Here is a 13,196-nt window from a genome sequence, read left to right on the forward strand (position 1 = left end):
AAGAGCTTGTCTTTCTCTGTGAAAACGTCTTAGAGTTTTAGCTAGAATGAATGGAGGATAAAGATTCGGTGACAATAGGTTTGATTATTGGGTATGGGTTTGTTAATAAATTTTAGTTTTATTGTTAATTTTATTTTGTACTTAACGGTAATTATGCAATAAAATAAAAAGACAAAGTCACATTTAAAATTTAAGTTGGTTTAGAGATAAGTTAGATGAGTTCAAATAAAATTTCTCAAAACATAAACGCAGAAGATTTGAACTCATGTCATATCATAGAAATATGGCCTATAATAAAATCTTGAGAACATTTTTTAATAACAAATCGTTACTTAGAGTTAAGATTTAGTAGTATTTTTCTTCACCTGTTCCCTCTTTGCCGCCCGCAGTCCCTCACCCAATCCTCTTTTCGTTTTCTTTCTTTTTCAGTTTGGTGTCCAGAAATTAATTTAAATGCAGTTGGGTGCAGAACAAGCAGTTCCTGAAGCAACTCTTTGAATTCAAATTCACAAAGGCGGAGACTTTGGATCGTTCACAATATTTGAGTTTTTAATTTGATTCAATTTTTTACTTTTATTTCTGTAGCAATAGGAAGTCTTAACATGGGTTTCTAGTTTGGGCGAAAAATTGGTTTAGAGATAGAGAGAGCTTTTGTTTTGAGTTTAATGATTACCATAGATAAGGAAAGCTTCGATTTTTCAGTAGTTTGAAGGCTTGAAAACAGAAAAAGTTGGTTACTTTTCGCCGAAAGTGAGGAGAAGGGTATAATGGAGTTTTCGTTTCATTCTAATTGAAATTTTAGGTGGAATGGAAAGGAGCTCAGCAGCACGTGTGATGGAATGGAGCATCGAGCTAGAGAAGGCCCTGCGCTCCAAGAAACCAGGGAGCTCACTCGAAGCCATTTCGGAAATCAGTGCAAGACTCCAACGGTTAACCAGAGAGCCAGAGCCTTCTCCAGCTGTGCACCATCTGTTCGACCTAATTCCTGGCGAGGACAAGCTCTTTTCAAATGCCATCATCCTTCGTCTTGCCAACGCTTTCGAATGTGGAGACAAGCATATAAGGCTCTGTATTGTCAAGGCTTTTCTGTTTGAGTACCGGAAGAGGAACAAAAGGAAAGAGTACAACGGAGTTTTCTCCAAAACTCGGGTTTATACGCAGGCGGAATTGCTGGGGATGGTTAAGCTTGTGTTTGACGGTGGGGATGTTGAGGATAGGGCTTTGGCTTTGGGTCTGTTCGGTTGCTGGGCACATTTTGCTAAAGAGAGTTCGAGCACACGCTACTCGGTGCTTTCTAGTTTGGTTTCCTCACACGTTATGGAGGTAAAAGCGTCGTTATTTGCAGCAGGATGTTTTTCCGAGTTATCAGAGGACTTTGCATGCGTTGTCTTGGAGATGCTGCCTCGTATGATGACTTCACCGGAAACGTCACCTGCTATAAGGTTGGCTGGAGCACGAGTATTTGCCAAACTTGGATGCTCACATGCTCTTGCAAATAATGCTTACAAGGTTCTTTTGCGATTTTATTATTTGGCATGAACCCTGTTGGGAATTGTTCTTTTAGAGTTTTAGTTCTTTACTTGTGTACAATGTTTTGATGTTTGCTTAACACTGCTTTATTTCAGACTTGCCTAAAGCTTCTGCTAGAGTCCGCGGATGAGGATTGCCATGTTGCAATGCTGGTTTCTCTCTCCAAACTGGCTTCCAGGTCAACCCTTCTTATATCTCAGCAGGTAATTGTTTTTGGTAGCATATGCTTTCAAATTTCTCGATCCGTAATACTCATTGGCATCTGGATGCAGGTGGACTTGCTTCTCTTGTTTCTTAGCCAAGAAAAACCTCTTCATCTGCGTGCAACGGCAGTAAGAAGCCTGCATTTTATATACAGTCAAGCAATGTGTCATTTTCCTTTAAATGCATATCTTGTGAGAGCGTTATTTAACATACTAGGTGAACCTCAAGTTCCGTCACCCATGCTATGTGATGCACTGCAGACTTTACGTAAGGTTGTTTCTCAGTCCTACAGATTAACTTTTTATTAACGTTTTAGCAATTTATATTGACTCACATATGCATTCTGCAGATTATTTCATGTACGGTACCCGATCTACCCTTTGATGTACTTGAATCTTCTAAGCTGTTAAGCGTTGTTGAGAATGCAACTTCATCTCCAATCACGTCTGAGGGCCTGTTAGCTTTTTCTGTTTTGGTAGATGTTTCAAGGAAACTAAGGGGAAGTACAGAGATGGGATCTCTTGCACCTCATTCCTCTCTTCTGCCATCTCATGTGACCTCACTTGTCATTGATCGAATCACCTTGATGGTGAAGCCAGTTTTGGATCTTTGTCAGACCGAGTCTCCAGTGTTTCAACAAGTTAATTGCCTGCTCAATCTTCTTTTCTTTCTAATTCGAGAATATCCGGATATGCATGTCTTTGTGTTGGATCAAATACATGTTTTGGTCAAGTCTTTCTCATATATGCATGACAATCGGGTCGTTACATCAGAAGCAGATGCATTTGTTCGTGATAATGTAGACTTGAAAGGAGAAAAAGGCAGAACTATCAGATCAAAGCTTCTATTTATTGTGTACAGATTTTTGGGGGCCTTTCTTGAAAATCTCAGTGAAGCTGGCGCCATCTCCACCAAAGTATTTGACAAAGTGAAGCTTCTGGTTGAACTTGTAAGTCAGAGCAACTTGCTTGAATGTTATACATACACACTTTACTCTTTGTTGTTACATTGTCGAATCATTTGGGATAACATGGTGCATGAGAGTGAGGGAAGTTACAATCTTGATAAGAACTCGGGCATATCTCACTCAAGGGAGCATGAAATTCGTACCATTGAACGTGCAAAGAGGATGCTGACAGAAAACAATAAGTGGCCAGCTTACAGAGTCGGGACTTATGCAGCATGTCAGGGAGCCTGGCTCACTGCCACTATGACATTTGAGCAGTTAGTATCAATGGTTCGTTCGATTTCCTGCAGCTGCTGGATGAGATCATTAGTTCAATTTTCAGATTCTGAGAGGAAACTCATGTTGCTGCTGTTGACAAAACAAGGTATAGAGACACATGAATTCGACATTATACTTTCTAGTAATGATTCAGCTAGTAATATCAGGGAGCATATTAACAGTAGGGAGCTAGCAGCCGCTTACAATGGTCTTTGTTCTTCTTTGGCAACGTTAAAAGTTGATGTCAGAATGGGACAAACTTTTTATTTCCAAAGGTGGTTTTTGTCTTTAAGAGCAAAGGTGCTCGGAGCAGTGGTGGATATAGTTAAAGTTCTAGAAAACATTCAATTTGACCAGCACGACATTCCCAATAATGGACAGGTTGGATACCTCATATCCTTACAGAAGTTTACTCGAATGTCTGTGCAGTTGAAGAGGCTATCACAAGAATTTGATCTAGTAACAAAATCATTCATTGACATGGACAGAAAAAGTTCAGGAATCATTTCGGAACTTGCACTATCTTGTTCACTGTTGGCTTTTTGTACTGGTTTTTCTCTCTACATTCCAAGCCTAATCAAATCTGTTTCCATTAACGGTCTGGGAACAACAGAGAACAACTTAGACTCAATGTTGATACAAAATTTAATTGGGCGGTTGGGGGCTAGTAACCATGAAACCAGTGCAAATCTTTATCTGCTTTTGAATCCGGCTGGCAATCCCATTGATTGTTGTCACTTGCAGTCCAGAATCCAAGCATGTAAGGTTGGTTCTGAAGCAAAATATATTCTCAGTGTTTGTAGTTATGCGGTTTCAGGGATTTCTGGGTTGAAAAGCAAGGCAAACGGAGTCCACAATGTGGAAGGTCTGTCCCAAGCAACCAAGGACGGCTTACAACTTCTGTATAGCATCCTTATGAAATGGATGCAAATCCCCTTCCGGACTCCCAAGTACTTCTTTAAATTAAGGTATGATATCATTCTAACTGGAACATTCTTCTTTTCTTTTTGTTGATTTCTCCATGTCCTAGGCCTTTTATTTGAACAGGCGATTCATTCTTTAAGAATCAAGGCGTGGAGAATATCTTACTTTTACTCAATCTTTTAAAGCTTTCATATCATTTTTGACATAGTTGATTATTTAGGGTAAAAGTCACCATTTAAAGCTTCGACTTTATGGTTTTAGTCTCGGACTGGTTAATCGTTTAGATATGATGTTTTAAGTCTGTTTAGCAAGCTCTAACATCATAATGTTAGTTATATGATTTTTGCTTTTCTATTTTCACCACCATTCTAATGTTTTCCACTGACATAAATTTCAGGCCTTGCCTTGGGTCAGAACTCTTCGCTGTCAATGAAACAAGAAACCCAGATGGAATATATGTCTCCTCCGGCTTCCACTTATCATTACATTTGTGTCTTCAGTTAAGAAATGTGCCACCAGACATCCGAGTGCGGTTGAAGACTTTGTACTGCATGCTTTACAGTGGAGTATCCTTTCACGAGCCAAGAGGAAGTGGAGAAAACAGGGAGCACAAGCAGGCTTGGGAAGCTGATGACATTGTAGAAATGAATGAAAAGCTGCTGCAGTATGTAACAGAGTGCAGTACGAAAAAGAGTAATAAGCGTCGAAGGGGTAAAAATGATGGCGAGTTCGTGAGTACGTTCGTGCGTTTCGAACTGAACGAGAGAGGGCAAGGGTTCTCAAGTTGCTTGCTTGATGTTTCTGCTTTTCCAGCGGGTTCTTACAGAATCAAATGGCATGGCTGTTGTGTTGATAGTCAGGGTAATTGTTGGACTCTACCCCCTTTGAATTCTGGCCCTCTTTTTACTGTACAAAGGTTATAGATTGAAGTTTTGATGAATTAAGCCAAACATGTAAATAGTGTTGTTCACATATGCACTCAAAGTTTTGTGTTCGTTTTCAACCAAAAAAAAAAAGTTGTGTTCGTTTACAAAAAGAAAACGCTAATTGTAACATTGGTTTCTAAAAAATAATCTGATTTTCATTTTACTCATTTTTACCTCTCATACTCTTCTCAAGTTTTAGCCGTTGGATCAAATAAATTGAATAAGATCAGTGAACAAAAATTAACTAGGATTTGTAAAAGATAAAGATGGGTCTGTGAATAGACCTATCCTTTTTCTTTTCTTTTCTGGACAATAAACCCAATAAATAAAAACAACATAATCCGCAAATAATGGATTGCTCCGGTCCAGTGATTAGAACTTTTCTTTTCAACACATTAAATAAAGTGTAAATTTGTTTATAATAATACTTTTAATAAAAAAATAAAAATAATATAATACAAGAAAAACGTAAGTAAAATGACAGATATAGCCTCAGACCTCAACAGAAAGAGTTCCTCTCAGAACTCCAAATCCCCGCCAAATTCCAACGATCTCTCCGTGTGTGATGAACCTCTCGTACGCATGCAAAACATTTGCCCTCACAACCTCCCGTTCTTACACTTGCGCCACTGCTGTCCACCTTCCCCTGAATCTCCTCCATTTTCTTCAGCTTGCAGGAACCCACCATTCCCTTTCGCTCGCCGAACAAGTTCACGCCCACATTCTCACTCATGGCCTCCAACAAAACCCTTTCCTCGCCACAAAGCTCATCTCTGCTTATGCACTCTGCGGAAAGCCGACCGAGTCGAAACTCGTCTTCGACTCGGTTCCTCTCAAGAGTGTGTATTTATGGAACTCACTGATTAACGGGTATGTGAAGAATTGTGCGTACAATGAAGCTTTTGAGCTGTTTGTGGAAATGTGCAATAGTTATGTATTACCGGATGATTATACCTTGGCGACCATGGCGAAAGTTTCCAGCGAGGTTCGGGACTTGGCTACCGGAAAGTATGTTCATGGGAAGGGTTTGAGAGCCGGGTTTGTCTTGGATACCGTTGTTGCGAATTCTCTGATGTCTTCGTATTATAAATGCGGGAGGATTGATGAGTGTCGGAGACTGTTCGATGAAATGCCTCAAAGAAATGTGGGGTCTTGGAATGCGTTAATAGCGGGGTATACAAGTTCTTTGGATCATAATTTTGATAAGGAAATTTGGGAAATTGCTATATCCATGGTGATGAATGGGGTGAAACCTGACGGATTTACTGTTTCGAGTCTTTTGCCTATGTGTGGAGGGCATGATATCAGGAAATGGGATCATGGGAGGGAACTTCATTGTTATGTTGTGAAGTATGAATTGGATTTCGGGTGGGTTTCGGATGTTCATCTTGGGTGTTGTTTGATTGATATGTATTCTAGGAGTGATAGAGTAGCTTCGGCTAGGCGGGTATTTGACCACATGAAGTGTAGAAATGTTTATGCTTGGACGGCGATGGTCAATGGCTATGTGCAGAATGGCGCTCCTGATGAAGCTTTGGTTCTTTTTCAAAAGATGCAGGTGGAAGATGGGGTACAACCCAATAGAGTATCACTTGTGAGTGTCCTCCCTGCTTGTAGTTCGCACATTGGTTTAATGGGCGGAAAACAAATTCATGGATTTGCTATCAGGAAGGAAATGAGTCGTGAAGTAGCTTTGTGTAATGCTTTAATCGATATGTATTCGAAATGTGGGAGCTTGGATTTTGCAAGGCAAGTGTTTGAGGATGATTCTTTTTCCAAGGATGCAATCTCTTGGAGCTCAATGATTTCAGGATATGGATTACATGGAAGGGGTGAGGAAGCCCTTGATGTGTATAATAAGATGCTCCATCTTGGAATCAAACCCGACCCAATAACAATCGTTGGGCTCCTTTCTGCTTGTGGAAGGTCAGGATTGGCAAAAGAAGGCCTTTCCATATATAGCTCTGTAACAGCTGATTTTGGAATTAAACCAACGGTGGAGATGTGTGCTTGTGTGGTGGATCTGTTAGGCCAATCAGGAGAGCTTGATCGAGCATTAAATTTCATCAAAACGATGCCTGTAGAACCTGGTCCAAGTGTTTGGGGGGCCTTAGTTACTGCTTCTGTGTTGCATGGGAATCATGACATGCAAGATCTAGCTTATAGATTCCTTATTCAAGTAGAACCCAGAAACCCTTCTAACTATATTTCACTTTCAAATTTTTATGCATCGTCTAGGAGATGGGATGCTGTAGCGGAAATGAGAAGAGTGATGAAAGAAAGAGGTTTAAAGAAGGAGCCCGGATGCAGTTGGATAAGCATTAATTCCAAGACTCATTGTTTCTATGTTGCTGATAAATTACATCCTCGTTCGATTTCAATCTATGAGATGCTGGATTACCTCATCTTAGCAATGAAGGGAGCCTGCTCTTCTGAAGCGTTTGAACATCCAGCATAGATTGTATCTGATGGGGATAGATGCCAGCGATAGTATTGCAGGTACCATTTAGATTTAGTGATGTAATGATTGTTGTTAGTTGCTTACCATCTTTTTCTCCTGAGAACGAAATCCGAATACACAAATTTCCTTTTTAGTTTCAGCATGATTCCCATTGGCGTGACTATCCTAACAAATAGTAATAGAGAGATGAAGTGCAAAACCCTTGTCAATTTGATTAAGTAGATGGTAAACTTGAGAAGATCTTGATTAAGTAGATGGCAACTTGCCTACAAGAAGCCGAAACCCCTTGCAGTTCGTGGCAGTTAGTAGGATTTCTCGTTGCAAATATCACATCGGTTGTCATACGAGAAATACACAGATTTCCATTGAGAGATTACGTTATGAGCTTGAAATACATTGTTTGCCCCGTCTCCTTCCGGCTTGAGTTTGACACCCTTCAAGCCCCATTCCACACTTCTCTGTTGGCAAGATGGAGATACAAGCCCACAACTATGTGTAACTTATTGTCTAAGGGCTGGTTTGGTATTGCTGTGCTTTGAAAAAAAGCTGCTTCTGCTGTGCTGTGAGAATAAGCAGCTGTGAAATAAAGCAGCAGAGTGTTTGGTAAACTTTTTTGTAAAAGTGCTTTTGAAAAAAAAAAGCAGTATTAGAGTGTTTGGTAAACTTTTATGTAAAACAGATGTGAAAAAAAACCAGTTTTTCAAAGCTAGGTTTTGCAGCTTCTTGTTTTTGGCTTTTTTTCATCCAAAACTGTGAAAAAAAGCTGAAGCTGAGTGTTTACCAAACACAAAAACAGCTCCCAGCTTTTTTTTATAGCAGCTTTTTTCAGAATCACCTCAGTACCAAACCAGGTCTAATATTGGTCTAATAGTAAATTATTGTATACATTTCCAACTAAATAAGAGGTCGCTTGACACCCATTTTATTTTCAATTTTCAGTTTTTTTGTCATTGTTCTTGAAAATTAAAAATTGAAAACTTGTTCGGTAATTACTTTCAGTTTTCAGAACTAAAAATTGAAAACTAAAAAACTATATAATTATGAAACGGTGGTTAATATTTACGCAATGAAATTTCCTTGATAGCAATTTGTGTTCCTCTTTCGTGTCACTTTTCCATTGTTTACGCCTCGCCAATTCTTGAGACGGTTGGCCGGCCTTTGTTAATCTGACGGTTGAATCCATATGTACGAAATCTCTGCCAGCTGCTGCTACTGGAAGAATTTTGAACAATTATTGGCCACGAGGGTTCCGCATTAACCACTGCCTAATTCGTGTTTAGAGACTTAAAACTTGGTATGATTTTGTCACTCCCGCATTCGTCTACCCTATCACGCATGACAGAGGAATGTCGCAAGTGACAAGTGCCGCACTCGTTCCCAAATTCGAAATAATTTTGTGACAATGTGTGTGTCCATATGTATGCCACTAGTACTGTATGTCGCACAGAATGTCAGATTTGGGTCCCGTCCGGGATCCTCAAATTCGTTCATCATACATTCTACGGCTAGAAAATATTTGAATTTTTTTATATTTAAAATTAAACACAAACAGTAACTAATAAAAGCTGATCACACAATGTACAATGAACAGATAGGATGTGAGAATCCTCACAAAGATCCTCATCCCAGAACGTCATGTCATTTTCTTCTTTTCTCTAACAAAACAGGACACTCCTAGTTTTATAGAAAAGGAAGTAGGAGGCTAGAGTTCGCCCGAGTCTTATCCTCTATTTATCTGAAATATTATGTGCCTCACCGACGAACGGCCTTGACAGTTTTGCTCAGAGTACCGATCGATCGGGCTCTCTATTTTTTTCCTTTTCCTGGCTTTCTATTCGATGTTCTTCCAATTTCACTGCATTGCACACATTTTCTTCCGATTTTCACTGCAATTTTACTAGAGATGCCTCATTGCTCTTGGGAGAGGTGAGTCGGACATAAAGTACCTCATAGCTCCGCAACTCTTCATTTCTTCCGTTCCCTCTTCGTCCCATGGCAAGAGCTCCACACCGATGACATGTACATTTGCACTTAGTAAACTTGTATTATGACTAACTGATTACTTTTCTGACAGGTCAGCACAATTTAACACGAGGCAACAACTTCCGTCTTCGTCACAGAACCTATCGTTGGAACTGATGTTCGAGATGAAGCCTCCTTCCAAGTCGTCCGAGTGTACAAGGAAAATGAACACCACTAAGGCAATCCTAGAGTCTTCTTCTTATCCTTCACTCCCCCGGCTATCTCCAAAAGATACAGATTCTCCCTCAGGTACACGCGCTTTCATTTTCAAACCGCTTGCTATCTGAAAAAGAATGCAATTGTAAAAGTTGTTCTTTCACTCTTCTGCCTCTGATTCTCTCTCACGTCTGTAGATAAATACTGAACCATACACTACTCGACCGACCCTTCTATTTTTCTGACTTCTTCTACTGAAACCTCTCTTCCGCTCCTGCCTAACGACACCTTCTGACATAGGTAAAATATAAAGCCATCCTAAGGGCAATAAAGCAACAAGGAATTGTGCCATAATCCCGAAGGGCAGGCTTGAGTAGTTGCCTGCCGTTATTCCTATCAGAGAAGCCAGTCCAACACCTAAAACCCCACTAGCTATTGACGAAAAGCACAAGGCTGATGCTAAGAAAGAAGTTAGAGATCCTTCGCATCCTTGAGGGCACAAATCCGCAAATAGTATTGTGAAAGGCAAGATCTTGAACTGTGCAATAGTCTCTGCTAACCCCGAAAAACAAAGAACAAACACCTCATTTGGAATCCCCAGTCTGACATTGATCCGTCTCACTAAAACCAGGTCAAGAAGAAGCGAAAAGGCATACACCAGCTGAACAACACCAACCAACCTTCTCACTGGAACTTTTTTCCAATAACGGTCATAAAGTACAGCAGTGGAAAGAAGCATCAACTGGCCGATCACTCGAGACATGCCAATGATTGAAGGATCGAGATGTAGATATTGTGTTTGGTAGCAGAAGATGGAACCTGAGAGGACTGGGACCATGGTAATAGAAGCTACAATCCAAATAAGAGGGCGAGCAATACTTTCCTCTTGAATTCCCATCTGCAGCTCAGAAAATTGTTTTCTGATACTTTCAAAGATTGGCTTTCGTATAAGACTGTTATCCGGCAACTGTGGTAAACCAAGAGATTCCTCTCGTATTCTCAACGAAATTGCAAGCTGAGCGGAAAGTAAAACTGCAAATACGAGAAACATGGTTCTGGGCGGTGTTTTCATCAAGAAATAACCACCTATTAAGTTACCAAGGATTCCACCAGCAGCTGCTGCCATGAATGCATAAGACTGGAGGCCAGTCATATTTTTTTCTTGGCCATACTCTGCAACAAGAGCATCCTGTGCTACTTCCGTAATGGACGCTCCAAGATTACTCAGAAGAATGCATGCCATGAGGGTAGGAACTGCTCGAGCTGCAACAGGGATCAGTGCCATTGGCCCCCAAGCCAAGACCTGTAAAACAACTGACAAGTTCGAACTCCATCAGATTCTCCCATGAGAAGTTGTTCAAGCCATCAGTAATACCCAAGGCCGAGAGGTCTCACACAGCAAACAAGACTTTTTTTTTTAATTTGCCTTTTCCAAGTCCAAATTTAGTTCATTCTACTTTCTGATCGATAAATTGTTTACCCCGTTAAATAGTGTTGTTAAGCTTAAGCCAGTCTTTCAAAGGAATTACAGCATAAAACTAGTAGGATTCATGAAACTTATACGGAGAAATTTATTGTATTACAAATCGAAAATCTTTCTTATATTAACAATCTAACTTTTACTCTCGATTGTCAATCAAACGAATTTGCGGAGGCATCAGACAAATAGAATCTACAGCATAACCAAGCAAAGGAAAGAACAAAAAGTACAAGAATACAACATAAACCATCGTAAAGAAGCCTTCCTCTTTACGGATTCGAATAAAAAAGCACAAATAATATGACCTTACACTGACAATGCATCTTCAAATTTAACATAACTCTCTACAATGAACATAAGAAAAGTAGGAAATAAAATGAAATCAGACCAAAAACCACGAAGGAGATAAGGCAAGAAAATTTGAACTGACCTCCAATGGAGATATAAGGAACTCTATGAGCACCAGAAATGTAAAGAGCATCAGAAAGGACTCCATACAAGGGCTTGGCCACCATGGGAAGGTTAGCAGAATGCTGCACAAGCTGCAATGTGGAAGGATGCATTTGCAGATTGTGGGCCATGTGGAAGTTGAGAGCCAGCCATGGAAAACACCTGAAACCCTGAATCCAGTACCCAAATCCACACAGAAACAACATTTGCTGCCTACCCAGTTGGGGAAATCGAAAGCCTCTCCTTTCCTCATGGCTGCTGCTTCTCCTGGTTTTTCTGTAAACAACTTGAGTTGCTGAGTTTGGCAGGATTGGGTTTTTGATCTGGGTTTTAGGTTGAATGGGTCCTGCTGGGTTTAGGCGGTGAAAACAAAGGATGGGGTTTCGGTGGAAAGGAGGTTGCTTTTTCGGTGGGGGTTTTGGGGTGATTGACAGTGATGATATCCATGGATTTTCAGAAGAAATTGATGGATAAATCATGGTAATTACTAATTAATATTAATTGGGGACTTGAAGAAAATGGGAAAGACTGAAAGTTGCTGTGATTGTATGGAGTTTTGATTGAAACAATGAGGGGAAGTAGAAGTGTGGTTACCTATCAATATATATATTCTTTATAATTATGTAAGCTGCCATTGAGGATGAATTGCCTTGAGAAGAAGATAGAAGAATATGCTATCTTGTTAATGGAGAGATCTAGAAACTGTGTTACGTATCACTCTTAATCATTTTGCTTTGAACAATCTAGTGTGGGAGGGAGACAGTGAAGACAATGCAGAGTATATCACCCATCAGCTCAATTGAGGCTAATACCCCTTGGTTTTAGCCGTTGGTTTGTTTTATATTGCTTGTCCGTGCACATTTATGCTCATCGTTCTCAAACGTCAATCGGTGGTAATATTCATCATCTTACTTATTATTATTGAATGAATTTAAGTTTTGAAATTTATATTTATTCAACATAAAGTTTTCAAAATTTAAACTCATTCAATGCCACCATCATTAATGATGGTGAGCAAAAATATTTCTATATTTTCTTGATAGTTTTTTCAGGTTTAGAGGAAGAAAATTAAGAGGTAGGATAGTTTAACTAATTGGATTGTAATGCTCTCTAACACTTCATTATTAAACAGTTGGAATTGACATATGTACAATCTCGATGTATACGATCCTATTGGCCAGCTCCCATGTTGAATGTGTGTTTTAGAGAGAATGATTTACGTGAAAATGAGGCGCTAAGTGACAATATCTCGTAACAATCTTACGAGCTTACATAAAAAAAAGTTAAAACTCATAACAATGCATAATAGAATGAAAACACCACTAATATAGCATCCTGATTCAACTGCACACGCGCCTATAAACGCAAGTGAGTCCGAGGAAACAGGGACGAATACGGGATTGGTGAGGGTGGGGTGGGTCTCACATGGGGATTTGTTTGGAGTCAATTTCTGTACCAAACACAGCGGATCTGAGTAAAAAGTATTGTTTGGAAATTTGGGACCTGCATGTGAGGTGTTGGATCCGTAACGACCGTTCGTTTGTGCGCAACTGTTGGGAGTTTCACACGCGCGGTTGTACTTCACGAGCTGGCAAGATCCGTGTGTATGGTCGACTAGAGGAACAAGCGCGTGGGATTCCTAATCAGGTGCATTTTATTTGGCAGCATATGCAATATGGGGCGTGTAAAAGTTTTCCTTTCTTTAATGATATTCTTTCAAAATTAAAAATAAGTAGTTTTGCATTTTAATATCGTAAATGACGAATTTAAAATTAATTTATTCATAAATTTGTAGAAGAAATTTATTCTCATCAACGG

The 13,196-nt window shown here is 39.8% G+C and overlaps 3 protein-coding genes across 4 annotated transcripts; 2 read left to right on the forward strand and 1 right to left on the reverse strand.

The window, feature by feature from the left end:
* The first annotated feature begins 355 nt into the window (after positions 1-355).
* On the forward strand, positions 356-4,835 carry LOC103933649. The gene is made up of 5 exons (XM_018644086.2): positions 356-1,509; positions 1,626-1,733; positions 1,803-2,006; positions 2,084-3,927; positions 4,281-4,835. The coding sequence occupies exons 1-5, from the start codon at positions 808-810 to the stop codon at positions 4,804-4,806; spliced, it is 3,384 nt and encodes a 1,127-aa protein (XP_018499602.2). The 5' UTR covers positions 356-807; the 3' UTR covers positions 4,807-4,835.
* Positions 4,836-5,312: 477 nt separating this feature from the next.
* LOC103933648 (pentatricopeptide repeat-containing protein At3g12770-like) lies at positions 5,313-8,202 on the forward strand. Its single transcript, XM_009343339.3, has 2 exons — positions 5,313-7,775; positions 8,122-8,202. The coding sequence occupies exon 1, from the start codon at positions 5,375-5,377 to the stop codon at positions 7,265-7,267; it is 1,893 nt and encodes a 630-aa protein (XP_009341614.2). The 5' UTR covers positions 5,313-5,374; the 3' UTR covers positions 7,268-7,775; positions 8,122-8,202.
* An 886-nt stretch (positions 8,203-9,088) lies between these two features.
* On the reverse strand, positions 9,089-12,136 carry LOC103933647 (probable folate-biopterin transporter 8, chloroplastic). 2 transcript variants are annotated; one of them, XM_009343338.3, is made up of 2 exons: positions 11,359-12,136; positions 9,089-10,762 (listed from the first exon to the last, which is right to left on the reverse strand). In XM_009343338.3, exons 1-2 carry the CDS (start codon positions 11,855-11,857, stop codon positions 9,609-9,611), a joined length of 1,653 nt encoding a protein of 550 aa, XP_009341613.2. In that variant the 5' UTR covers positions 11,858-12,136; the 3' UTR covers positions 9,089-9,608. The 2 variants fall into 2 exon arrangements, with proteins under 2 accessions (XP_009341613.2, XP_018499601.2); XM_018644085.2 differs by having other exon boundaries at positions 9,089-10,751; positions 11,359-11,409.
* Positions 12,137-13,196: the final 1,060 nt, after the last annotated feature.

This window comes from the organism of the source record quoted next, unplaced genomic scaffold (assembly GCF_019419815.1).
Source record: "Pyrus x bretschneideri cultivar Hongxiangsu unplaced genomic scaffold, Pyrus_bretschneideri_v1 Contig46, whole genome shotgun sequence".
Classification (NCBI taxonomy): Eukaryota; Viridiplantae; Streptophyta; class Magnoliopsida; order Rosales; family Rosaceae; genus Pyrus; species Pyrus x bretschneideri.